General features: G+C 36.9%; 1 protein-coding gene across 1 annotated transcript in view; it reads right to left on the reverse strand.

The window, feature by feature from the left end:
- Positions 1-26,623, reverse strand: part of CFAP54 (cilia and flagella associated protein 54) — a gene marked incomplete at both ends in the record, with an annotated part of 316,371 nt that overhangs the window by 212,961 nt on the left and 76,787 nt on the right. The window contains 6 exon segments of the mRNA XM_080704815.1: positions 7,203-7,325; positions 10,765-10,920; positions 12,747-12,894; positions 15,978-16,114; positions 25,202-25,387; positions 25,605-25,697. Coding sequence (XP_080560941.1) covers positions 7,203-7,325; positions 10,765-10,920; positions 12,747-12,894; positions 15,978-16,114; positions 25,202-25,387; positions 25,605-25,697 — 843 coding nt within the window.

A 26,623-nucleotide genomic window follows, 5' to 3' on the forward strand; every position in this document is an offset into this window, starting at 1 on the left:
TATTAAAACCATGGTGTTAGGATCAACTCCAAGAAGGCTTCCCTGGTCAGATATCTGATTTACTCATGTTGTGCTGTAATGGTGGACCAGAGGAAGGAAACACAGTAATTGTGAGCTCTGTGGGATACGAAGAGTAGTCTATATGAACTTCTTATGTGTAGGAATATTTGATAAGTTGCATAAGTCAGTGTTTATGGTAAGTAACTGTTTTTGCCTATGCAGGGAGGGAATACATAAAGGGGCTAAAAAAAAAGTGAGTGGTTATCTAGATCTAATAAGACCCACCTAATGCTGAGAAGTAGAAATATTTTTATGGGACCAGAGCAATGTGCTCAACTAATGCCAAATGTAGAAGAGACTCTCAGACAGAAATGGTGACATAAAATTTGTATAAGGCAGATGGAGTTGGCCTGGTAGGGCCTTGAATGATCAGCACAACAGTCCAATCTTATAAAGTGTATATGAGAGGAAGAAAGTTTTGTTACTAGAAAACAGAAATGAGCTAAGAATATATGCTTTCCACTCTACTGATCTTGCTTTCTGATATACTTAGGTCCTAGGCTTAAGAGAACTGTACAACCTTTTCCTTTTGTTTCCATATGCTAGTATAAAAGAGTAAATGAGGAGTTTTCTAATCATCAGAACAATAAATAATTCTATTCACCATACCAAATAATGAATCGAAGCAAAGAGTGTGCCAGGTGTTTAGCACAGCAAATGTAAAACAAGGCAAAAAGGATGAAACATTTAACATGACGACTCTCAGAAGTAGTACTTTATTTGGAATTTCAATGACTTTTAGGAAGAAATTTGGTGCTTCTTAAGAAAAACAATTGAGCCATCTGAAAATATTACCAATTTTTTAACAGAGCAGATAAAGTAAACATTGCTGTTTGACTAACTGATCTTCACATATTTTAAGAGAAAATCTAATACTATTTGAATCTGGATTAGTTCAAGATTCTGAAATTGTAGGCCAATCTAAAGGAAGCTTCTAGAATGGCAATGTTCAACATATCAGCTTGGAGAAAATTCAGCTCAAGTATTCATAACACATACCAGTACTTGGGAAGCTGAAATGGGAGGATCACAGGTTCAAGACCAGACTTAGCAACTTAGTGAGACTCTGTTTTTCAAAATAAAAAGTTATAAGAGCTGTGGTTGTAACTTAGCGGAACAATGGCCCAGGTTCAATCCCCAGTACCAATGAAAAAAAAAGTAGTAATAATCCTGTATATGTCACAGATTTTTCCCAGCCTAAAATTTGCCCTTAAGCTTTACTTATGATGTCTTACCATAAAAACATTTTAAGTATAATGTAATCTCATGACCTATATTTTTTGTGTATTCTGTGCCTTGTAGAGTAAGATATTCCCTGACTCCAAGGTCCTACAGACATTCTTGAATCCACCTGTACTTTATTTGTGGTGTGAGACAGGGTGTTTGTTTATTTGTAGTCAAGCCAGATGTAGTGGAGAACACCTGTAATCCCAGTACTTGGAAGGACTAGATAAAAGGATCAAAGTACCACAGTTTGAAGACACCTCAGCAAGTGCTGAGGCTCTCAGCAACCCAATGAAATTCTGTTTCAAAATAAAAGATTAAAAAAAGAGTAGGGTATAGCTCAGAGGTAGAATGTCCCTGGGTTCAGTACCACCAAAGAGAAAAATAGTTACATTAGTATCTTTTGTTAAATAAATTATTGTAATAAACTATCATTTTCTCAAAGAACTAAATTGCTACCTTTGTAATATATTAACTTCTCCTGTAGACTTGGGGCTATTCCTGAACTCTATTGGATTCCACTGAACTATTTGCCCACTATTCTGTTAATGCCATTTTTTATTAAAGTGGCCTTATGGCAAATTTTAATATCTATTGAGAACTTTTTAATTATTCCAATTAGTTTCAGAGAAGCCCTATTGGAATTCTCATTAGAATTGCATTAAATTTAAATGTTATTTTAGGAAGGATTTACATTCTCTGACAGTAAATCTTCCTGTTTGAGAACTTGGTACTGCCTGCCATATGCTCAAATCTTATTTTATATCCCTTGATAAGATTTCACAGTTTCTTTACTTAGGTTCATTGACACTTTGTTAAAAGTTTTAAATATTGTGTACTATAAATGATATAGTCTACCCTCTCAATTTCTAACTAATTATTGCTGGTATAGAAAAAAAAAACCTTATCAGTTTATAAAAGTCTGACATACAATCATTTTATATATTCTCTTTATAATTCAAATAATCTTTACCAGGTTCTCATGGATTCTTGACACCGCTACAATTACAAAGAGATTATGCTTTTCAAATATATTTTTATTGCATGAGAAAGAGCTTCTGATATCTGAATTTCACAGTTAAGAGCTAGCATCTCTTTTCTATGCCTGCTTTTTTTAAGGAAATGACTTCAGAAATTTGCCATTTAGTATGATATTTGCTGTAAAATTTGAGTAAATGTCTTCATCATTATTCAACAGCTTCCTTCTATTCCTAACTTATTAGAAATTTTATTAGGAAAGGTTGCTAAGAGTTATCAAATGCCTTTGTGGCATTTTTCATATAATCTTATTATTTTCCTTTTATTTGCTGTTAAAAATTTTAAATTGTGTTTTGATTCAGATTTGATTTTTGGGGGGAGTAAGGAACAATGCTAGAAACCAAAAGGAGGGCCAGACTTGGGCTTTAAAACTTGACAATGAGCCTATCCTGACTGCCGAGTGACAAGATGCCCCAGAGATGCTGGGATGGGTCACCTGACAGACAGATGTGAAGGATACTACCTAATGCCTCTTTGTCCTGATTAATGATCTGGGCCCTGCACTCTGATTTTTCTTCCTTTTTTTTTTTTTTTTTTTTTTTATTGGTGCACTGTGGTCATACATCTTAATGGGTGCTTTTTCTGATAGAAAAATTGCCACTTTCCTCCTTGATTTTTGTTTGGATTTGCCAAGTAGCTTTGTCTATCCACTTATTTTTAAACCATTGTTTGTCACTTGTCTTAGTCATGTTCCTTCTTAAAGTAATATATACTATGATCTGAATATTTAGCCCATCTGACAGTCCCTGTCTTCTAATATCATCCACATTGTATATATGTGTTGGGGAAGAGAGGTACTAAGGATTGAACTCAGAGACATTCTATTGTTAAGCTACACTCCCAGCCTGCTTTTTGTTTTTAAACAGTCTCATTAGGTTGCTTGAGAGTCTCCCTATGTGGCTTAGGCTGTCCTCAAACCTGCAATTCTCCCATCTCCATCTCCCAGGTACTAGAATTACCAGTGTGGACCCACACTCAGCTCCAGATCATCCCCGTCTGATGAAATGATTAGTAGACTTACTTTTCTTGATTCTCTATCTTCTATACCATCTTTCCCCCTCTTCTTACTTTTGCTGAATTAACCGCCTTTCCTCCCCACAGCTTTCTCTGGTTCCTGATACCTCTCTCCATTCCTCCCTGTTCATCTTTCCTGTCTGTCGATTTTGAAGTCCCTCCAGGCTTTACACTCTGATCATGGTGACATGTTCCTGAGAGTATATATCTACTAATATATTTTATTTATACAGTATATATATATATATATATATATATATATATAGAGAGAGAGAGAGAGAGAGAGAATACTAATTTTATATGGCATATATTTTTACGTGAAAATAATAATTCCACATAAGCATGATACAAGAATCTACCTCCTCACATTTGCCCTATCCCAAACAGGGTGGAAGTTCTAGGCTACTCTCAAGTTTGTCTTTCAAGGATAACTCTTCTCTTTCAGAAATCCCCACTTAGCATTGCGATGACAGAGTTCTAGTCATGTCATTATTATCCATTTAATTTCAACAATATGTATATTGCAAGAGTCACTGCGCTCCGTATTCCTCCCTTTTTTGTCTTTCTCTATCTTGGGGTTTCTATTCTGAATCCATTGTCATTTGAGACTGTATTTCCCCAAGTGTTTTCCTCAGATAAGTACCAGAACAGAATACTTTTCGAATGCTTCTGAAAAATGTTTATTTTTTTTCCCCGACAAATGAATGTTATCTTTTCCTGGTTATTAATTTTTGGACCTTGGTCTGTATCCCTCAGGACTCCATAAACGTTATTTTGGTGTTTTAACTTCTAGTGTTGCTGATAAAAACTCTGAAGTTAATTGATTCCCTTTTCATTGCAAATAACTTGTTCTTTGAGTCTCAAAACTTTAAAGCTTGCTCTTATTTTTTTTTCTGACTTCAGGAATTTTACCAGTATCTCTCTACACACGTGTTCTTCCATTCATCTTGCCTGGTAGTCATTGAGCCTGTCATTTCTCCATTTGTTTCTTCTCCTACCCCTAAAGTCTTGTTATTTTCATATTAAGACTTCTGGATTTGCCTTTCAAATTCATTTACCATCTCTAGATGATTCTGCTCAGCATCGTATGGTATTTATTGAGCTTCCTGATTGGATTCAGAAAATACCATAACTATAACCTTTGGCTATTTTTTTCAGTTACAGAGATTTCTTTCTTTTAATTTTTGTTTGTTTTGTTGACTTGGGATCATCAGATTGCTCTGAAAGTTTTGTTCTCCTTGCCCTGTACCAAGTCTTCTTTGGTCTTTTCCAACATGATGAGAATAAATAACACAATTATTTTGGTTTGGACCCTGATTTTCCTCCCTTGGGACACTAAGTGCTCTTCAGGAAACTACTACTTTTATCTCCCTGGTAATAACTGTATCCCCTCAACATCTTTAAATAGCAAGTCACAGATGTCCTCCAATGGTGGTAAACCAGTGGGCAAAGGAAGAAATAGTATTTTCTGCTCTTAAAGTCAGGCTATGAATAGCCAGTACATAGTGACCTCTCTGCTGCTGAGGGCAGAAGTGTCTCTGTCGCTAGACCTCCACTGAGGTAAGCTTTAGTCCTACGTAAAGTGCTGGGCCAAAGCAGCCCACCTATGCAGTATTCTTTTGGACCTCTGAACAAGTCAGGAAGGCCCTATGAGAACCACATAAAATAGGCAGGCGGATGTGGATGGCCCTTCTTTGAGGATATTCACTAAGTTCTAACACTAAAGCCTTTGAAGGACCACATAATGCTGGTCTTTGAGCCATGCATTTAGAATAAAGAAGCCCACCTCTCTGCCATGAGTTTCTTGGCTCGTTCTTTTTTCCCAGGTAAATGAGGTCCCATAACATGCCCTTCTCCCAGATTTCCTGGCCTAAGATACCAATCCAGGCTTTACCAACAGTCCTGCTCGGGACTAAAATAGGAACTGAGAAGAAGAAGCCAGGTATGTGTGTCATCTACTCAGAATTCCTCTACCTCTTTACTTGTCAATAAACAGTCTTCCCAGAAGCCTTTGAGCAACAATACCATTTCTCTAGTAATTTTTCTCATTAACTAAAAGCTACAATAAATGTACCTATCTATTTCAACTGTTTTCACACATTTGCAAAAATAAAGCCAAACGCATATGTGTGAATTCAGTTTATAAACAATACCCTACACTCCTATGGGTGTTCAGACCTCTTACAATAGCTCTCAAGTCGGTAGGTCGGAAATCTATTGCTCCTTGTGAATGTTCCACCCCATCTAAACTAGCCTGATCAACTGTAGGCTGAAATTGGCCGTGAGCCTCTAGGTATGTTTGCCCACATGATTCCGCATGCCCTGCCTACAAAGCAGTTCCTCTGCCACTATGGAGCTCTACTAGTCTGAGGTCTACTTTTCCTCGTGTGTAGGGTTATCCTAAAGTAGGCCCAACTCATAGACTTCTCTCGCTTAACTGCTTTTTTGTTTCCTTCATGGAATTATCTTTTATATGTGTATGTGTTTTCTGTCTCCCATAACCCACAAGCTCAGTCAGAGTACTGTTGTTTCTGTTTATTTTGTGAATGAATTTTAATGCCTACAGGTGAGTTTGCCTCAGGATCCAACAAACCTTGCCTAACATCCAACCAGTTCACAGACTATTTAACCTGCTTGGTTTCAATAGGCATTTGGGTTTGCAACTCTTACTTAAAGCACATCTAAGTCTCGTCTCCTAGGGTGACGCCTTCCCCAGTTGGTGAAGCCCTTCCTTGATGACTTTCTGCGTCCCTGTTAGTGTTGCCACCAACCACTCATTACGCAAGCTAGGAAGCTGGTGTTGTCCATGATTTATTCTTCTTTTCCTACAGCCACTATGAAGTTCTCTCTGGTTATTTGGGCATATGCCAAATGCCCCAAACAGTACCTGATACAATAGAGAATCAACAAATATTTGTGGAATGAAGGAGATAAAATGAAAAATCCGTCTATATTCTCACCAGACTTTTGCCTATGTCTCCCTCCCCCTGCTTAGATCTTCAATATATAACTGTAAATTGATACAGTCTGAACCCACCTCTACAGTTTGTCCTCTGTTGAGCTCAGGATCCAGCACATCAACCTTAGAATCATTCTTGGACTCTACCTAGTCTTTCCTTTTCTTCAGGTCTAGCTGAGGAGATTATCATACTACTCATTTCTCTACTGACCCTTTCATCACAACTGCCTGTAATTGAGCAAGTTGAAGATATCCAGTTTCTGGATATCTTCGAGCCCTACTATGCTAAGTCAACTCCTAGGCTAAGAAACTTCAAGTCTACCTGCAGGTTCCACTGAAATTACAACCTGACAAGCTGGTATGCAGATAGACGGTACTATAATAGGATGTAATTAATGTTTCAGGGTTTTAAAATATATGTTCTATGTAATCATATGTGATGCCTAGAAAGTATACCCTGATATGTCAGTAATATCGAGATTTGGTTTGTGAAGCACCACAATTTTATCAAAATTTTAAACAACAGGCCGGGCGTGGTGGCGCACGTTTGTAATCCCCGCGCTTGGGAGGCAGAGACAGGAGGATCGCGCAGGTTCGAAGCCAGCCGCGCGTGCTGGCTTAGGAGACCTTGTTTCCAAATAAAAATGTAAAAATAGGTCTGGGAGTGTAGCCCGGAGGTAGAATGGCTTCCAGGAACCCCAGTACCACACACAAAAAAATTTTAAACAACAGACTACTCTTCTATAATGTTTAGACTTTACATTCTTTACTTAAATACAAAGTTAAAATACTTTGAGGTATTGTTTTTTAATGCTCTTAATTATTTTGATTAAAAGTCATTTGCCTCTCTAAATCATTACTGCTTCTAAACTTTATGACACTAGACAAAGAAGAAAAAATTAAATACCTTTGTTATATAGAAGATACAACAAGCTATCATGTGCTGTACACTTTCAAAACTGAAAATATGTTTCTTTGAGTGGACAACACTTGGCAATCCTTGCAAAACCACTATACACTTTATCAAGATCTGAAAAATAGAAGCACAATGATTTTTGTATTAAAATATCCTTATTCATAAAATATTATATTCAAAATCATGTGTCTTAAGCCATAAAATTTGTTATAAGTAATTATTGATAATTATGTAAAAATTAATATATATAAATAAAATTGATATATTTAATTTTCAGATGAGTCGTTTATCGGAAATAACTTGAAAACTAGTTAAAAGAATAAAATAAGCATGGTGGCGCACGCTTGTAATCCCCACGCTTGGGAGGCAGAGACAGGAGGATCGCACAGGTTCGAAGCCAGCCTCACTGGCTTAAGAGACAACCCTGTTTCCAAATAAAAATATAAAAAGTAGGTGTCTGGGAGTATAGCCCGGAGGTATAAGGGTTTCCAGGAACCCCAGTGCCACCAAAAAAAATAATAACAAAATAAGCCTGGCGTGGTGGCACACACTTGTAATCCCAGCATTTGGGAGGCTGAGACAGGAGGATCACAGTTCAAAGCCAGCCTCAACTACTTAGTGAGGCCCTTTGCAACTCAGTGAGTCCCTGTTTCAAAATAAAGAATAAAAAATAGGGCTGGTGGTGTAGGTTGTAGGTAGAATGCCCCTTGGTTCCATCCTCAGTACCACAAAAAAAAGAATAAAATAAGTATGCAAATAATTATAAAAACATGTTTTGACAAGTATCAGAAAAGATATAGGAAGGATATTTCAAGTATTAAAAAGCTATCACATGTAGGCTTAGGAGGCTCTTGAATAACTATATATAGGATTATACAGCATATTAAATATTATACAATGATTCCAAGTACTAGAACTAGCAGTTTCTTTTCAAATTAAAACCAAACATTTATATTTTCCAAAATCATTTAATATTGGGGTTTACATCCTACTGACTTTGCTTCACATTATACAGTCATGAAATTTGACCAAAAGCTAGATGTTTTAGCTTACCTTTTAGACTTGCTAAACAATTCTGTACAATATTACTGTCCAAAGTAGATTTGAGATTGTAGCAATCCATTTGTCAACCAGATTATCCCAAAGGACAAGTTATATATGGATGTTCATTTGCTTGAGACACATTAATCGCTTCAAGCTACCATTTTATTAATTATTATTATTATTATTATTATTATTATTATTACAATACAATGGCAAGTATTTTAATGCCCTTTTAATTTCTCTCCCCTATGATCACCCTCTGCCACCACACCACATATTCCCCAAACCTGCTAACACCCTATTAGTTTCCTCAAAGCTCTTATAGTCATTTGTGTGTGTGTGTATGTGTGTGTGTGTGTGTGTGTGGACATACAGAGAAGAAAAGTTGTTTTTTTTTAATGAAATGGATTTATACACACTTTTCTAACTTTTCATCTTTCTTTTAAACCCTGTCTTGTGAAAAGTGCTTCCAAACCTACAGGCGTAGCTCTAATTCACTGTTGCTAATGACTGCGTCATATCATTTGCTGTGGCTCAAACACAATTCATTTAGCTCTTTTCAGGATTTTATGTTGCATACTTTTATGGCTGATGTCATGTTTTATAGATGATCTAACGCTATTGTCATTCTTCTTTGACAGCAGCTTTCCTGCCACCACCAAGATCACCACAGTAAACTCCCTTATACACACACAAGTAGCAGCTGTAAGTAGTGACAGAAACACCAGCTTTGAGATGATCTCCACTGAGGACGAGGCCCCCTCCTCCAGGACACAACACACACTCTACATCAATGGCCACTCTGTGGTACCACGTCCCCAGGAAATAGGACATGTGGACTGCGGCACCAGGGGTGAAATGAGGAGTAGCTTTTTATCAACTAGTGATTTTATTCTATGGGATAAATAACATAGCAGGAATGCTTTGTCAGATAAATGCATTTTTAATTTTATTAAAATTTTATGCTATGAGATAAATTACTAGTAGAGGAATTATTCTATCAGATATATTTGTTTTAATTCTGTTTAAAATTAGATTCAATTTAATTAAAATTAAAATTGCTTTAGAAAAATCAAAAAGCTTCCAATAATTCACATTCGCCCCATCAATGAATGAGAATGACTTTGTCATACCTTTTCTGCACAAGAGAAGTTGCAGATCTTATTACATTGTTAATTTAATATGCATTTCTATGAGTACTCAGCGTCTGAGCATTTTTTCATATGTCTCCAGCCACTCTGATTTGCTGTATTGTGAAGGTTCTCATTCATATCTTATGCCGATTTTTCTATCAGGTTATTGTCAGTTTGCAAAACACACCGCAACTGTTAATTTGTTATATATATTTACCCTTCATTGGCTTCAAAGATATTTTTTTCCAAATTCATAAGTTTTCTACAATATTTGTACCTTTTTGGTACAATAGCTTTCTTGTTGTTTCTAGAAGTTCTTTCTTAGTAAGAAAGGTTTCCATCAAACACTGGATTGTTCAGGTCATCTCCTGGGATGTTTTTTCCCTTAATTCTTTTGCCTTATTTTACATTTAATTCTTTAATGCACCTGGACTTTTTTATATGACACAAATACATATTAAACTCCATTTTCTTTCAGATTAATATCCAGGTTATTTCACCACCATTTATTAAAAATGGTCATTCATTCTCCCCACTCCATTGAATAGGAATACCCATTCAACCAGTGAACTTGAAAAAGAACCTCAAGCCTTAGATAAAATCAGTCCTGGCCAACATTTTGATTTAGACTGATAAGATCAGAAAAACATAACCCCAACTAGATCCACTTGCCTGAACCACAGAAACCGAAATAGTCCCTGGATGTCCTTTTAAACTACTAAATTTATGGTGATTTGTTGAGAAGCCATGTACCTCTAATGCATTTTCTTCAGCCAGACCTCTTCAACCCTTTATCCACAAATCCCAACTCCTCCATCATCAATTATGTTTTCTTAGGTTATTCACTATACTTTTTCCAATATCATACTTAATATCATGCTTTGAATATATACTGCTGTTTCTTAAACTACAAGAACATAAAAACTAAATATTCAGCCGGGCGTGGTGGCGCACGCTTGTAATCCCCGCGCTTGGGAGGCGGAGACAGGAGGATCGCGCAGGTTCGAAGCCAGCCGCACTGGCGTAAGAGACCCTGTTTCAAAAATATAAAATAGTCCTGGGAGTGGAGCCTGGAGGTAGAAGGGCTTCCAGGAACCCCAGTACCACCACCAAAAAAAAAAAAAAAAAAAACTAAATATTCAAAACTAAAACAATACAGCAACAGGGTTGAATGTTTTCAAGAGAAACACATTTTATGTCCAGGATTTATGTTTTCTTAAATATATAATTTATTAAAATGCTTGTAAATTAACTCCTGAAATTGTGTATTTGCTCTTGACCAATTTGTACTTGTAAGAGATATACTGCTTTTCTCAATGAATCACGGAACTGTATTTATAACAGTACCCTTCTATAGTAGTGGGGAATAGCCTTACCTGCACAGCAGGTACTAAAACAATATTGTGATATATTATAGGAGCAAGGAGTCCATAACACTGAGTCACAGCTTGAAGGGCATAACTGGGATCATTTAAGAAGTTGCTGAGTTCTAGTGCCACTAATATTCTCTCACACTCCATCAGTCGAGCAATCTGTAAAGAAACAGGCAAACTGAACATCAGGTGTTTGATTTAATACGTCTGAAAGGAGAATAAAATGTAGGAAGTGTGATCCTTGTGACTTATCAACATGAATGCTGGCATGAAAAAAAATCTAAACTGAGAAAAAATTCTAACTCTCCAGTAACACTATATGTATACAGCACTCTATGTTTAAAATTTTTGTAAAACAATACCTGTGCCACTAGAAACAGAAATGATCCAATCCTTAGCAGCAGCAAGATTAAAAAATATTGTCTATATTTTAATGTTAGAAGAGTGTAGCCTCCAAAAACATAAATTAGAGCAAATAATAATTAAAATATCATTACCCCCAATTGATTACCAGACTCAAATTTCCATTTTTGATTCATAAGAAACTGGTAAAGTTTTAGAAAAACAAGGTAATCTATTATACTTCTTTTTGTGTATGTGTGGTCCTAGGGATTGAACCCATGGGCATTCTACCTCTCTGAGCTACATCCACAGCCTGATTTTTCATTCTTTATTTTGAAACAGGGTCTAAGTTGCAGAAAGCCTTTACTAAGTAGTTGAGGTTGGCTGTGAACCTGGATCCTCCTGTCTCAGCCTCCCAAGTACTGGGATTACAAGTGTGAGCCACCATTCCCAACTATCATATTTCTTTTACTTATGTTTTTGCTTCTTAAATAAAAATGATAAAGGAATGTAAAGTTAAGATTTTAGGATTAAATGCACTTAAAAAGAATAGGCATCCTTTCTTTACTTTCCCTTTCCCTTTACTAGTGAAAGACTTCGATATATATATACAATATTATGTACAAGGAAACCATATGAGGGATAACCAGCAATTTCTATACAACTGATTTTTTTGTTTTTTTACTAAAATGGTAGTTTAGCATTCTGGAACTCACTGCAGCATGATAAAATTATCATTACTTTCAGACTGGCCATGCTGAAAGAAACTGAGTATGATGTAATAGAAGCTAGATGACGGTTGTAATTGGACAGTGAACTTTTCTTCAACAACAGACAGTCTGTTTTTCTCTTTCTTATCCCTAGAAACTGACACAGTCTTTTATTAACAGTTTATTAGCTGACTGATGAATAAATGGATGGATACAAAAAATCAACCGAAAACAAAACAACCAACCAACAAACAGATATAAGGTAAATAAAGAAGAAAAGGGAGAAACGGAAGGGAGAGCTTCAAACTAGAATGAAAAACTAATGTAAGATCCTTATTAAAAGTAAGAGGGTTGCAGATGGGCATAAAGCAATGTTTATAAGCCCCCTGAGAATTTAACAATAAAAGATAAGTTAAATTCTTGCCTCTGTGTGGACATGTCATGTTATAATTAAAAAGACTGAAACACTGGTTGATAAACATACCAGCATAAAAATATGTTCAAGATATATTATAAAAAGTGTTTAAAAGCTGTAAAACAACAAATAGATCAAGATCCCATTTTTATAAATAATAAAAGTTATATATATAACTTTATATATATATAAATTATATATAATATATATATATTATGTCATACTTTTAAAAGTAGAGAAACATATGCAAATAAAATCAGAGTATTCTTAGAAGTGGTAGGATTAAGTGAGTTTCACTTTATACATTATACAGTTTTGAATTCTGAAATGTATACTACTCTTGTGCACAGGAGGAAAATTACATTGAAAAGAAGAAAAAAGACAAACTCAGTGGAATATCAAATATAGCAACATATTCATACAATAGTCTTTCAGTCCATTTGCAATACAAGACACATCACCCAAAAAGAACAAAGACAGTAAAAACAACGTGCTCGTAGTCACTTTAACTCGCTTACTTGTTGAGGAGGGTAAACCTCATTGCCTTTAATATTATCACAGAAAAGATTTTCTTCTTTAATTTTAATGTCACTTGTTACAAAGATATTTCTAAGAAAAAGATATAAGAGGATTGAAGATGTTTCTGCCAAAATATCTGAATGTAATCTGCAAAAGAGAGAAATGATGTTATAGGTAGAAATATAAAATTACTTATTTGGCATGTTTACTCATCTTTTTTTCTGTAAGCAAGGCTTAAAAAAAAAAAAAGCCCACTATCTTAAGTAATAAATTTTCTGAAAATAAAGATCATTTAAAGAAAACTCAGCTATGGTTAAAGAGCCAGACAGTCTTAATAACTCTGGGATTACTTCTAATTATCGTTTCTAAATTGCAGTCAACAGTGCCAACCATTGGCAAAGCTGTGAAATCTACAAAACCTTCCTTCTTTGTTTCCGGTATTTCTATGTTTGCCTTTAGGCCCAGTTGGTGACAAATCCTCATTCAAGCTTCAGGTCCATCTCTTCTCTATTCCCCGCAAAAAAAGGAAAGAATCCAACATCAGTAATTTAAACTGAAGATGATCACCAACTTGTTAAAGTCTGAACTCATCTTTTCCTGGAAAATTTTAGCTCTCCTGCTACTCAAACCGAACTTCCTCCTCATCGTCACGAAGACCTCCAGCAACCGTCACATGCAATCAGTCCACGTAGCTCCTCCAGCTCCATCTCCTTCCTACCCAGCTCAGACTCATCGGTCTTTTCAGCAGCTCTTTGCAGCACCTATGACCTCTTGACTTCCTGCAATGATCCATTCGCCTGAACTTGCAGAGAGCCCACTGCCTACTTTTTCTACCCCTGCCACAACAATCACTAATTTATTGATGGATTTCACTCATTCATTTTTTCTTTCGTTTGAATTAGCATTTGCTAAAAGCCTACTACACACAATATACTGCTTAGGGCCCTGGGAATTACAGATGAGTCAAACAGGGCCCATAGCCATTAAGGAGCTCAGCTTCACTACAAATTCATGCTACATGATTTTGACTTATCCTTAATGTTTGTCAGCAACATTTTCATTTATCTCAGATGTCTCTTTGTATACATTCCTCATAGGAAATGTTCTAAGCCCCCCATTATCTAGCCCATGAGTTTGTACATCCTCCTGGCTCTATCACCACGTCGCCACCACCTGCATTTTCTTGCAGCTGGGTTCTCTCCCTCTCCACTGGCTCCTTTCCTTCCACCCTCCAAACTTCTTCCCTTAAGGCTACCTTCCTTCCCAAGCTTCTGTCTACTTCCCTCATCTCTTTACCACCCAGCTCCATCCACATGGGTAATCTTCACTTTGTTACCCTCCATTTTCACTGATTTCTTAGCCAATAACAATCTGGTTTCTGATGTGTCAGGCCACAGAAATGGCTCTCTTCGATTCATCTGCAGCCTTCTATTTTGTTTTTTGGTAATGGGGATGGAACCCAGGGGCATTCTATCTGTGAACTACATCCCAAGCCCTATTTTTTTTTTTTTTTTTGGTGGAACTGGGGTTCCTGGAAGCCCTTCTACCTCCGGGCTACACTCCCAGACCTATTTTTCCATTTTTTTTTAATTTGGAAACGGTCTCCTAAGCCAGCGCACGCAGCTGGCTTCGAACCTGCGCGATCCTCCTGTCTCTGCCTCCCAAGCGCGGGGATTATAAGCGTGTGCCACCACGCCCGGCCCAAGCCCTATTTTTTATTCTTTATTTTGAAACAGGGTCTTACTGAGTTGTAAAGAGCCTCACTAAGTAGCTGACACTGTCCAAGAACCCCGATCCTCCTGTCTCAGCCTCCTAAGTACTAAGATCACAAGAGTGCACCGCCATGCCAGGCTATCGACACCCTTCTAATTGTTAACTCTAAATGCCTTCTCTTGGTTTTCATCCCACGCAATCACCCTGTAGAGTTCTACTGAGCCTGACCTCGCCTTAGCATCTGGCATGGCTGGCCAGTCCCCCGTGATACTCTCACTTACCTTGGTAATACATTTTACTGACTTTTCATTTCTTGGCAGCTCCATTTCAATAGCCTTTCCTGGTTCCATCTCCTGCTTCTACTCCTTAAATGTAAATAATGCCTGAAGTTTGCTCCCAGCCTTTTATCGTTTCAATCATTCCTTAAGAGCTACTTGATCATAGTCAGGATTTCAGTGATTTTCAAATCTCTATCTCCAGCCTTGACTACCTACCAAGTATCAGTACTAAATATATCTGCTGCATCTTGTATCTATAAGGGCATGCTGCTCTAAAACCAAACTCAAAATACCCCCCCAACTAAGTTTATTTTGTTCCCCCAAACACTTGTTCCATCTCTCACATCTCCTTAGTAAACATGACAGGCTTCCCAATCCATTAATTCTAGTAATCCCAGTCACTTTTAACTTCTTGCTTTTTTAACCAAGGAGCTACATAAAATCTAAGTCCTGTCTCTTTCTCCTCTAAAATGTCTCTCAAGTCCTTCCCCATAGCACCTAGCATTCCTGAATATGCTGAATGCTAAGTCTACATTTGCTTAATTAAAATAGAATTATTTTTAATGTAAATAAGCAATACCAATACCTTGCTTCAACCACCATTTGCATTTTTATGCTCTTTAAGTGAAAGGTTTTGTCTTCTTATTAAAGGAAACCCAGGCAAGGCATTAACAAATAAGAGAGGGAGATTCTTGTCTTTGAACTTGTTAGGAAACCTGAAATTATACGAATGCTCATTTCTGAGACTGCTCTTCACGCATATCTGCATTAGCCTCCGAGGAAAAATGGCAGTAAAGTCAAAGACAGTCTGCCATTTTATATGGATTCTACCAGCCTGTTTGCAACTGCTGATCATCTAATCAGGGGGAGGACTCTTCAAACAAAGGAAAAGTCTTCACGGTCAATCAGTCCATCTACCAGACACTCACCTGAATCCCAACCCGACTTTACTCTGTCAAGAGAGTCTTAAGAAACTATTTGTATTTTCTAGCATAACTGACAATACTTTGGTTAGTATTGGGTATTTTATTCTATAATCTTCACCGTATACCTTCGGTGCTTTTTCTGACTTAAGCAACGAAGCTTCTAGCAAAGGTTCAAGGGCTTAGAATTTAACACTCTTGTTATAAGTCTGATTAGAACTAGTTTTACATGGACTATTTTAACATGAAATTGAAAACAAACTAATTCAAGGCTTCAGTAAGCAAATTGATATCTTAAAATAATATTTCTAATTACCTTCTTTGAGTAATCGTCATTACACTGCTTAAACAAACAATGGATTGTTCATCCTGAGTTGGTGAAGCAACAAAATAATCCCACACCGGTGAGAAAACTTTCTTAGCTAACTCGTAGTTCCCAGTCTGGTAGGCCGTCTGCAACAAAAAGCACGTTATCACATGCGATGTATTTTTCCGTACAATGTCTATTTTAGACAAGAACTCTAATACGGTCCTATCCACACACTAATTTCACACACAGCTATTCCCATTTGCCATTCTCTTCAAGAGCACCATAGTGAGGAGCCGATGGGCACCAGTAAAGGAGACAGAAACGTTTTGAAATCTCTTTTATTTCAAAAGTGCATGGAAATTTGAAACTCTGTAAGGATGTTTCAAATCCTCATAAGCAAAACAAAGATCACATCTGAGTCAAATTAATTTCATTTTCATCTATCTCGGCAGTGCACTCCATTTATTATAGATACTGTTATAATGAACAATCTGTTCCAAGAGAAACAATCAGATTTCCTGAACCCAGTATAAAAAATAGACTTCATTCTTTTCTGGTTCTGACTGACACTTTCAAAGCTTTTGTGCAACAAAGGGTCCACCACTGAAAAGAGTAAAGAATAAAACAGAAATGCTTTCCAAGAAGTCATGGTTTCTTTTCAGCTTAACAAATTTAACAGTAGACAAATTAATTATTTTACTGGTAAAGACTAGGCGCTCATTAGGAAAAAAAATCATCAACTTACCTTTTATTTTTTTTTTGCTTGACTATATTTCTTTAAAGATATTGCTATGAATTATTTAAACACATTGAATATATAAATAGAATAAATAACAGTATGAATAACAATATTAAATCTCACCAAAAGAGTTATATGCTGCTTTGAATCCTTTATGGAAATAGGCAAGGGATAAAGTATAAATAAGTTCACTTAAGTAAACATGCAAATGACGTGTTACTAGAATATTTTCCACATGAGAGCAAGAACTTTTCCAATCTGCCAAATGGTTACTCATAATAAACAACCAATAAGCATTTCTGAAGTTTCTACTCTGTGCTAAGCACTGAAGGAGTAGATTCCTCACAGCTGGGGAATGGCCTCATACTCTGTATGACTGAAATCAAGTTAAAAATATAAACCACACAAAATCACTGAAAAACTACAAAGAATAATATAACTATTGTGGAGGCTTTAGGAGAATGGAGATTTCAAGGAGGAGGCAAGGATGGGATTCAGACTGGGACAGGTAGGGTAGAATCTGAGAAGAACCAGTAGTAGAAATTACCACGGGGTATTTAGGAGAAACTGGAGGCATGGATCAGACTCTGAAATTAAGAGACAATATGGTGGAGAGGTAAAATGGGATATGATTTCTTTCAGAAGGCCTTGAAAATCAAGTGAGACATTTTTAAATGTCAAATACTGGCCTAAGTACATACATTAGTGTACTGAATCCTCGTTTCAGCTCTATGAAGTGCGCTCCATTACCACACCAATTTTGTAAATGAGGAAATAAGGGCAATAAGAAGCTGTATATTTTTAGAGAGGCTGACAGTGAAAGGAGCAGAGCTGAGTGCTAGAGTGGTAAGTGAGTCACTTCTCTGGGTTACATCTGTCAAATAAAACAGTTGGACTAAGTGATAACTAAAATACCCTATGATTCTAAGATTTACCGTGAACAATACCAGTAGTTGGTGAACCTACCATTGGCTCTTCCTCCATTTTAAAATAGTTTTTAAGTAATATTACTTGTTGAATTAGTGAACATTATAAAACAAGAGAAGATTTTTATCATAAACACTAAGGTTTATAAATTCTGGAGACCTTATGCAGTTTTTAACAGTGGCATGATATAAGCATGTCTCATGAATGATGAACCTGGTAGTGAAATGCCAATAGATTCTAAGAGGGGGTAAAATTAAAACAAGAAAGAAGCATTAACAGACAAATGAGATAATTAAATACAATAGATATCTCCTCTCTCACACGTAACTTTCACATGGCTTCCAGAACTCGACACCCTAGGGTGTTTGTCTGTTTGTTGCTTTTTCTTTAAAGGCTATCTTTCTTTGCAGTTGCTTTGGCTAGCTCCTGCTCTTTTTCCCCACTCTCTTCACATTGGCATGCCTCATTTAGTCTTTGAACTTCTCTTTTCTGTCCACAGTCGTTTCTATAGTGATACCATCCAGTCCTATGATTTTAATTATCACCTAACTACTCTGCCCCTACATCTCTCCCAAACTCCAGATTCACATATTTTGCCTCATTACCTTATTTAGTATGACCCAAACTGAACTTCTGATCTCCCCCTAGCCCAAATCTATACCACCCTCAACCTTCCCCATTCTGTTCATGTAAACTTTATCCTTCCCATTAGTCAGCTAATACCTTGTGAGCACCTTTTACTTATTTTATCTTCATGTAATTTTCACCAAGAACTCTGGTTAGTTCCTTTTGCAAAACATGTCCAGGATCTGACCACTTCTCATATCATCAACTACTGTCACGATGGCCATCAACTCCCATCGGATTACTACATGGGTCCTTCTGTTTCAGCCATACTAGCTTCCTTTCTATTTATTTAACAAAATGGATACACTTCAGAAAAACTTAGGACTTTTGCTCAAACTGTTCCTTTTTCAGAATGCTCTGACCCCAGACAGCCACTCCCTCACCTCCTTCAAGTCTCTGCTCAAATCTCACCTCCTTGGTTACCCACTTAATACTTTAATCTACCTTCCATTCTTCCACTTCACATTTCTGGTTCTCCCTACCAAACCCTACTTCCAAAGCACTTAACATCTTCTGACAGTAAACAGTTTTCTTATTGACTGTGCTGGAAATTTATTATCTATCACCTACTATAACCTTTTGTTCACTTTTTGAGAACAACAGTTCTCTAAGTATGATCCCTATACATCAGCATCATCTAGAAACTCATTAGAAATGGAAAATTGTCAAGCCCTGCCCCAGACCTAGTGAATCATGAACTCTAGTGGTAAAACCTAGCAATCTGTTCACCCAGAACTCCAAGTCATTTTAGTTCCACACTCAAATTTTAGAATCACTAGCTTAGAATCATGCCTGGCACAGAGTAAGCTCTCAACAAATTTTGTAGTCAATAAATTTAAAAATACTCCTTTCCTGATAATTTCCCTCTATCTACAATAAAATTTTAAAAATCTCCCTCGCCTGATAATTTCCCTGTACCTACAGAGGAGGACACCCAGAAACTGGATTGTTTTGTACCATGGTTGACTGGCTCCACACTGGGCATTCCTTAGTCCTCTAAAAATCAAGATGGACCCCCCTTCTTATAATACGATTCTGATCTTATGGTTGATGATGCTCCATCCACTAGCCAGGCAATTTGGGAGAAGGTGTTTCACTTTCACAAGGGACTCCTGAGGAGAGCCAGGTAGTATTAGCAGGTCTTGACTGGCTTGGGCAAAGTAGGAGTGGGCTAAGCCTTCACAGGGATTGGAAGTAGGACTGGGGAAAGACTGTGCTAACTGGGAGGTTTAAACTATCTGCTGGCACCAGAAAACGTGAACTCTAAGGCTGCCTTATCAGCCCGCTCAGATATGGCACTAAAGAAAGAAAAAAGGGATGAGACTTTTAAGAAGTCAATGGTTAAACATGAAAAACAAGGTCAGACTCTACATTACATGGGAGAAGCCAATTAGACTCTTTCCCATGAATTTGGAATCAAGATGACAGAAGCCATCTAGCTGGTCTCCACAGTTAATATTGAGGGATATACAAAAATTCAAGAACTGCCATTTAATCTTCAAAGATGGAGAAGAGAGCCAATCTTCAGAGACTGCATACGAAAGCAGATGCATACAGAGAATCAAAGGTGTGAGACCTAGCACTGTCTGACCCCACAGCCTAGCTGCATCCCCCATACCAGGGTGACTCCCGACCAAAATTATCTAAACAATTTACTGTGTAGATAAGTGATAAGTCAAAATTATCTAAACAACTTACTTGTTAATGTTGGAGTAATGAGATGGGTTAAAAGGACATCTCACAGAAAGAATAGATGACACCTAGCATAGAACCTGGCATGAAACAGATATGGAGTTAATAAGTCACCAACAAATAGATGAGCAGAAGGGGTGAAAATATTCAGTTAGAGTATAAGAGTGAAAAAGAACTAAAAACTAGAAAAAAGGGGATGATTGTCTTTTATCCATGATTCCATTTTTTCAAATTTGAAGCCATAGATAAAAGGCAAACCTCTGTTAATCATAGTTCTAATGAATTCATCTATAAAGTGAGAAAAACAATCTATGAATTCCATTTCCCTTACTCCTGCCACTACTGGGATGGCTGACAAAGCATTCATGTCCCATCATCAAACTTTCACTAATACTGACCAGGAGGACCTGCTGCCAGACACCAACCCAGACAGAGAGCAAAAGAAGGTCGACAGTGCAGCCAAGCATGGTAGAGCATGCCAGGAATCCCAGGACTTGGGAGGCTGAGACAGGAGGACCCAGGCTCCAGGCCAGCCTCAGCAACTTAGCAAGACCCTGTTTCAAAATAAAAAATAAATAAAATGGTAGCTCAGAGGAAGAATGGCCCTAGGTTTAATCCCAATACCACAAAATAAAGAGGAAGAAGAGAAAGAGAAGGACGAAGAGGAGGAGAAGGAAGAGAAGAAAGAAGAAGTGAAGGAGAAGTAGGAAGAGGAGGAGGAAAAGGAAGAGAAGGAAAAGGAGGAAAAGGGAGGAGGAAAAGGAGGAGGAGGAAAGTAAATAAGTTGATATGGGAAATAAGAGGAAGACGAAGAGGCCAAAAAGAAGAAAGAAGGCAAAAAGCAGGAAGAGGGTCACCTAAACATAGATGGCAGAGATTATGTTTCTGGGAAAAAAAAGTGTTAAAAAAAAAAAGTGGCACATGTTGGATGTCCAAAACTTGGCTTCCTGCAACCTGGACAGAGTAGCAAAAAACAGGATCTGGTCCAAATGTCAGGCTGGCCATCTGCTCCCTGAGCAACCTTGGGGAAATTCCCTAACCTCCCTGAGATAGAAAATTTCCCTGGACTTGATAGAATAAGGATTAAATTCATCTCAGTCATATCATATCACCTCATAAAGTTATTGTAGTGCATGGAATGCTATATTTTAAGCTTTATTTCTAATTGACAAATATAAATTATATCTATTTAAAGAGTAAAATGTAATATTTTGTTTGACAAATGTATATTCTATGAGATGATCAAATCAGGCTAACAAGTATATCCGTCACCTCAAATATTTATCATTTCTTTGTGGTAAGAACATTTAAAATCCTTTCTTTAAGCTCTTTTAGAGGATATGATACATTATTGTTAGCTACAGTCACTGTGCAGTGCAACAGAAGACCAAAACTCACTCCTATCCAGATCTAACTTTTTGCGAACTGAGCAGGGTCTCCCCTCCACTACTCGATAACCACCATTCCACACTCTACTTCCATGAGCCACATGTTTTTAGATTCCACACATAAGTGAGATCATACCATATATGGCCCTCTGACTTGCTTATAACTTATTTCACTTAATTTCCTCTAGGTCCAGCCACAGGATGTCCTGTTTGCTAAGACTGAATAGTGTTCTACTATGTAAATATCTTCAGAAAAACGCAAATTAAAACAGCAATAAAATATCACCTCATGGCTGTTGGATTGGCTAGTGTCAAAAAGATGAAAAGGAGCAAGTGTGGGAAAAAATGCAGAGAGAAGGGCCCCCTCTACCACCCTCCGGGGTATTGTAAATTAGTAGCCATTTGGGAAAACAATATGGAGTTTACTCAGAAAAATAAAGAGAGTTAATTCAGCAATCCTTCTACTGAGAAGATGAGCAAAGGAACTGAAATCAGCATGCCGAACACAGGACTGGAGCCCAGTGTTCAGTGCAGCTGTGTTCAACAGCCACGTGACAAGATATAGAAGCAACTTTCTTACCCGTTAACAAAGAATTTAAAAAATGCCTCTTAAAATGCCTGACACCTGTTAAGTCTTTAATAAATGGAATTTCCCATTTTCCTTTCTCAAAAATCCACTGTGCCCACTCACTATTTGATTTGATAGTTCAGTAACCCATTAGAATAATATAGTATGTGGTCGGGCGTGGTGGCGCACGCTTGTAATCCCCACGCTTGGGAGGCGGAGACAGGAGGATCGAGCAGGTTTGAAGCCAGCCGCACTGGTTTAAGAGACCCTGTCTCCAAATAAAAATATAAAATATGTCTGGGAGTGTAGCCTGGAGGTAGAAGGATTTCCAGGAACCCCAGTGCCACCAAAAAAAAAAAAAAAAAAAAAAATCATGATCTCTCAAATCAAGCTTAGAATCCTGCCCACAGATTTTTTGGTTTCTCTATTTTATATCACATAGCTATTCTCTACTTAATAAGAATAAAAACAAACGAGGCCAAAAAGAAAGGGGAAACACAAAAATAATGCAATTCAAAAATTTTTTCCAGACACAGATTTCATTACTAGATTTCTGCATTAACGGAAAACCTGTTAAAGCCTGTTAAAGATCCATCTGATTTTATTAATGTTTCTAGAATAATGTTAAGTAAAAGTACAATCTCAAATCCTAAAGCCAAGTTAATCATAGGTATTTAGTGAAATGTCTCTGTATTTTTTTGTGTGTGGTACTGGGTTCCTGGAAACCCTTCTACCTCCGGGCTACACTCCCAGACCTAATTTTTTATATATTTTTATTTGGAAACAAGGTCTCTTAAGCCAGCACAGCTGGCTTCGAACCTGCATGATCCTCCTGTCTCCGAGTCCCATGCGTGAGGATTATAAGCGTGCGCCACCACGCCCAGCAATGTCTCTGTATTTTACTAAATAATATAATTCTCGTTACAATGTACATATTATTTTACAACCTGCTGTTTTCACTTAATATATAACTGACAGAGATATATATATTACAGTACTTTGGAACAAACCCAGGGGCATTGTACCTCTGAGCTACACCCCCAGCCCTATTTTTTATTCTTTTTCTTTTTTTTGAAACAGGGTCTGAGTGGCTAAAGGCCTCACTAAGTAGCTGAGGGTGTCCGTGAACCACGATCCTCCTGTCTCAGCCTCCCAAATGCTCAGCCTTATGCTGACATGTTTTAAAGAATAATACTGCCAAGTGTGGCGGCACATGCCTCGTATCTCAGTACTTGGGAAGGTGGATCATAGGTTCAAGACCAGCCTCAGCAACTTAAGCAAGATTAAATGCAACCTAGTGAGACTGTTTCAACACAAAAAATAAAAGGGGCTGAGGGTATAGCTCAGAGGTAGAATGCCCCTGGGTTCAATCCAAGGAAGGAAAGAAAGGAGAGAAGGAGGAAGGAAGAATGGACCATCCTAAAACTAAAAGCTACACCTTATCATGAAAACTAAGTGGCACTTTCAAAAGAAAGGTAAGTTAAGCTACAGTTTAAAAGCTTAAACTCAAGTTATAAATTAAAGAGGCTTAATAAGTGAGAAAGTTTTGCTTTAGCCACTTAACATTATGAGAGCGCGTCACCCATAATGTGCCTGCATGAACTATAGAATTGCAAATATGGTATCAATAAAGCAACACAGGTCATTACTTCATGACACTTCTCATTATCCCAGCAGTATAGCTTGGACTTAAGTTTTATTAACTTTCAATGAGAGTTCTGCCAAATGGAGCCCAAGAGTCAAACCACTCCCTGGAGAAAAATTAGGACTTGATGAAATATTCTGTTCCTCACAATAACTCCATCACTGCAAATTAAAGAATATATTAAATTCCAAAGAAATCAAAATACCAGAAAAACCATGAGCCAAGATGACATGCGAAACCAATGCTAGACAAATCTTGGCAATTTCCTCATTTTAATTTTCTATGAAAAATGCGATAATATAAAACACCACTGAGATCTGAGCTTATAATATTAATCAACCATTAAAAGAAAAAATAGCATAGTAGAAAGAAAATAAAATTTAGAATAACCATCAGCTCCACAGCCAACAACTGGCTTTAAATGAGATGCTTGAGACCCAGGTCAATGAGTCTAGTGTCTTAAGTCAGATAGCAGTTATTTTTAACAAAAATGTTGATTTGTAAGCTTATCCATAACTAAAAAAAATACTATTTTCTTTAGTATCTACTTGCGATAAGTGCTATGATTAAGCATATGATATGCAAAATTCCATTTAATACTCACAGTACCCCTAGGGGTACAATATTATTATTCCAACTTCACAGATGAAAATTACTTGTTCAGTATCACATCATCACTGTGAGGAACTGGAATTTGAACTCGGGTGTGTCTGTCTCTATTGATCTAGAAAGTTTCCTTCTATTCATTTATCCTAAGAAAGTAACCATGGAGGCAAATAAAGATTGATGTACAGTGAGATGAAGCAGAGGTTTGTTTTTTTTTTTTTTCATAATAGCAAAAGACCAGAAAGTACCTAAATGTCCAGCAGTGGAGAACTACAAAATAAAACTATGTTGTATCTGTAAGATTCAATATTGTGAAGTCATTAAAAAGTATTCTGGAAGAATTCCTAATGAAATGGAAGACTGTCAGTTATATATTAAGTGAAAACAGCAGGTTGTAAAATAATATGTACATTATAACTAGAATTATAATTATACATAAATTCATACATATATAAGTACATGTGTAGATATCAATTAGATAGGCAGATACATAGAGAGAGACACACACAAAAAAATGAAAAATGTCTCTGGATCACTGATTTTCAACCCTGGTGCCATTGACATTGTGCTAGATAATTCTTTGTTGCGGGAGGTTGTACGTGACATCATGAGTTGCTTATGAGCATCCCTGGTCTCTACTCACAAGATGCCAGAAGCACCCCGGTAGGTTGTGACAACCAAAACTGTCTCCAGTCATTGACAAAACTGCCCCAGGATATGAACTGCTACTCTGGATGATAATAGATAATATTTATTTTCCTCTCTATACATGTCAGTATTTTACAAAATTTCTAAAAATTGTTAGGTGCTACATTTATAATCCAGAGGGGGAAATGCTATTGTAAAAAAAAAAATCCACTCAGTAACAGGAGAATGAAATGATTCATATTTTATGAAACTAAACTGCAATCACAGAAAAATATGGATCACAGGAACTTTACCATATCTGTTGTGATTTTTTTTCTTTTATCAGAAATTATTCAGTAAGTGCTTAACCAAGAAACCGTAGTAGAAAACACTAGAAGAAGTCTCTTCTACCTGTGTCAGGTACATCCGAGCAGTAACAGCAGAAAGAGGTGGATAAATCAGAATTGGTTTAGTTGTTTCCCCAACGGCGTCACTGATAAGCTTCCCATCAGAAGAATATGCCGCGATTGCAAATACATATTTTTCATTAGTTTCTAAACCTTTCACTTCAAAAATGCTTTTACCATCAGCTGGTATCTATTAATAAAAATATATTTCAAATTACATATGGAAAATTAAAATAATGTGACTTTTCAAATATAATTAAGTAAACCTTAGATGCAAAAAAGAAAATTACTGTTGGATTTTAGTTATGACCTAATTTGACATTAGAGTCAGCTCACTGAAATAATGACTTCGTAGAAAACACACTCCGTTGCCAGAGTAAGGTTTTCTGACATTCAGTACAACATACCGCTTCTCCTGAATTTGGGAGATGGTTATTGTTCAGCCTTACTTTTCCATAGCTTCCTTCTGCTTTACAACCCAAGATACAGTACCAGGCCACCTGCCAAAGAGAGAGAGATGAGCCATCACCTGTAGTCCTTTTAAACGGCACATCATTTCTTTAACCTCAATGTAGCAAACCTAATACTTTTCTAAAAAAGAATGTAAATACTTAAGTCTCAAAATATGAAATCTAAGTTTAAAAATGTACTGAAGTTTGATCTCATGAACGTAAAGACAAACTTTGGGCTAGCTTATCTGGGACAATAAAAACTAAAATATAATCCATTATGAATTATTCAAACTACCATTAATTGAGCAGTTCCTATGTGCTAAGTACCACTAAGAAATTGATATGTACTTTCTAATATTTATAGCATCCCTAGGAGATGGAGTTACTATTGCTATGGTGATGGAGATATAGAGATGCTAAATGACTTTGCCCTCCAAGAAGACAGTGGAGAAGGTGACTCTCCAAAGATGGCTTAATCTTGATGGACTCAAATTATCACCTGATAGAAAAAGGTCACCACTGAAATGATTTTCACAGTTTATAACACCTGACAAAAAATAAAGAGAGAAATAAGATACAATATTATAGTACTTAAAATAAAATGTAAAAATATGTATGAAAGAGCCTGGAAGCAAATGTCTCTAAATAAGAATAGTGGTGGGGTTACATGGTAAAACATTAATACTGTAAGGAATGTTTTTCTCAGTTGTATCATTTTCTGAATTGTAACAGTCCTTGGATAATTTTTTTTTTCTTTTTGTGGTACTGCGAAATGAACCCAGAGGCATTCTACCTCTGAGTTACAACCCCAGCCCTATTTTTTCTCCTACATTTTTTTGAAACAGGGTCTCACTAAGTTGTGGAGGGCCTCGCTAAATAGCTGAGGCTGGCCGCGAACCTGTGCTCCTCCTGTCTCAGCCTCCCAAGTACTAGGATTACAAGCGTGTGCCACCATGCTCAGTTCCTCAAATAAT

The sequence above is a fragment of the Muscardinus avellanarius genome (assembly GCF_963383645.1).
Source record: "Muscardinus avellanarius genome assembly, chromosome: 11".
NCBI lineage: Eukaryota > Metazoa > Chordata > Mammalia > Rodentia > Gliridae > Muscardinus > Muscardinus avellanarius.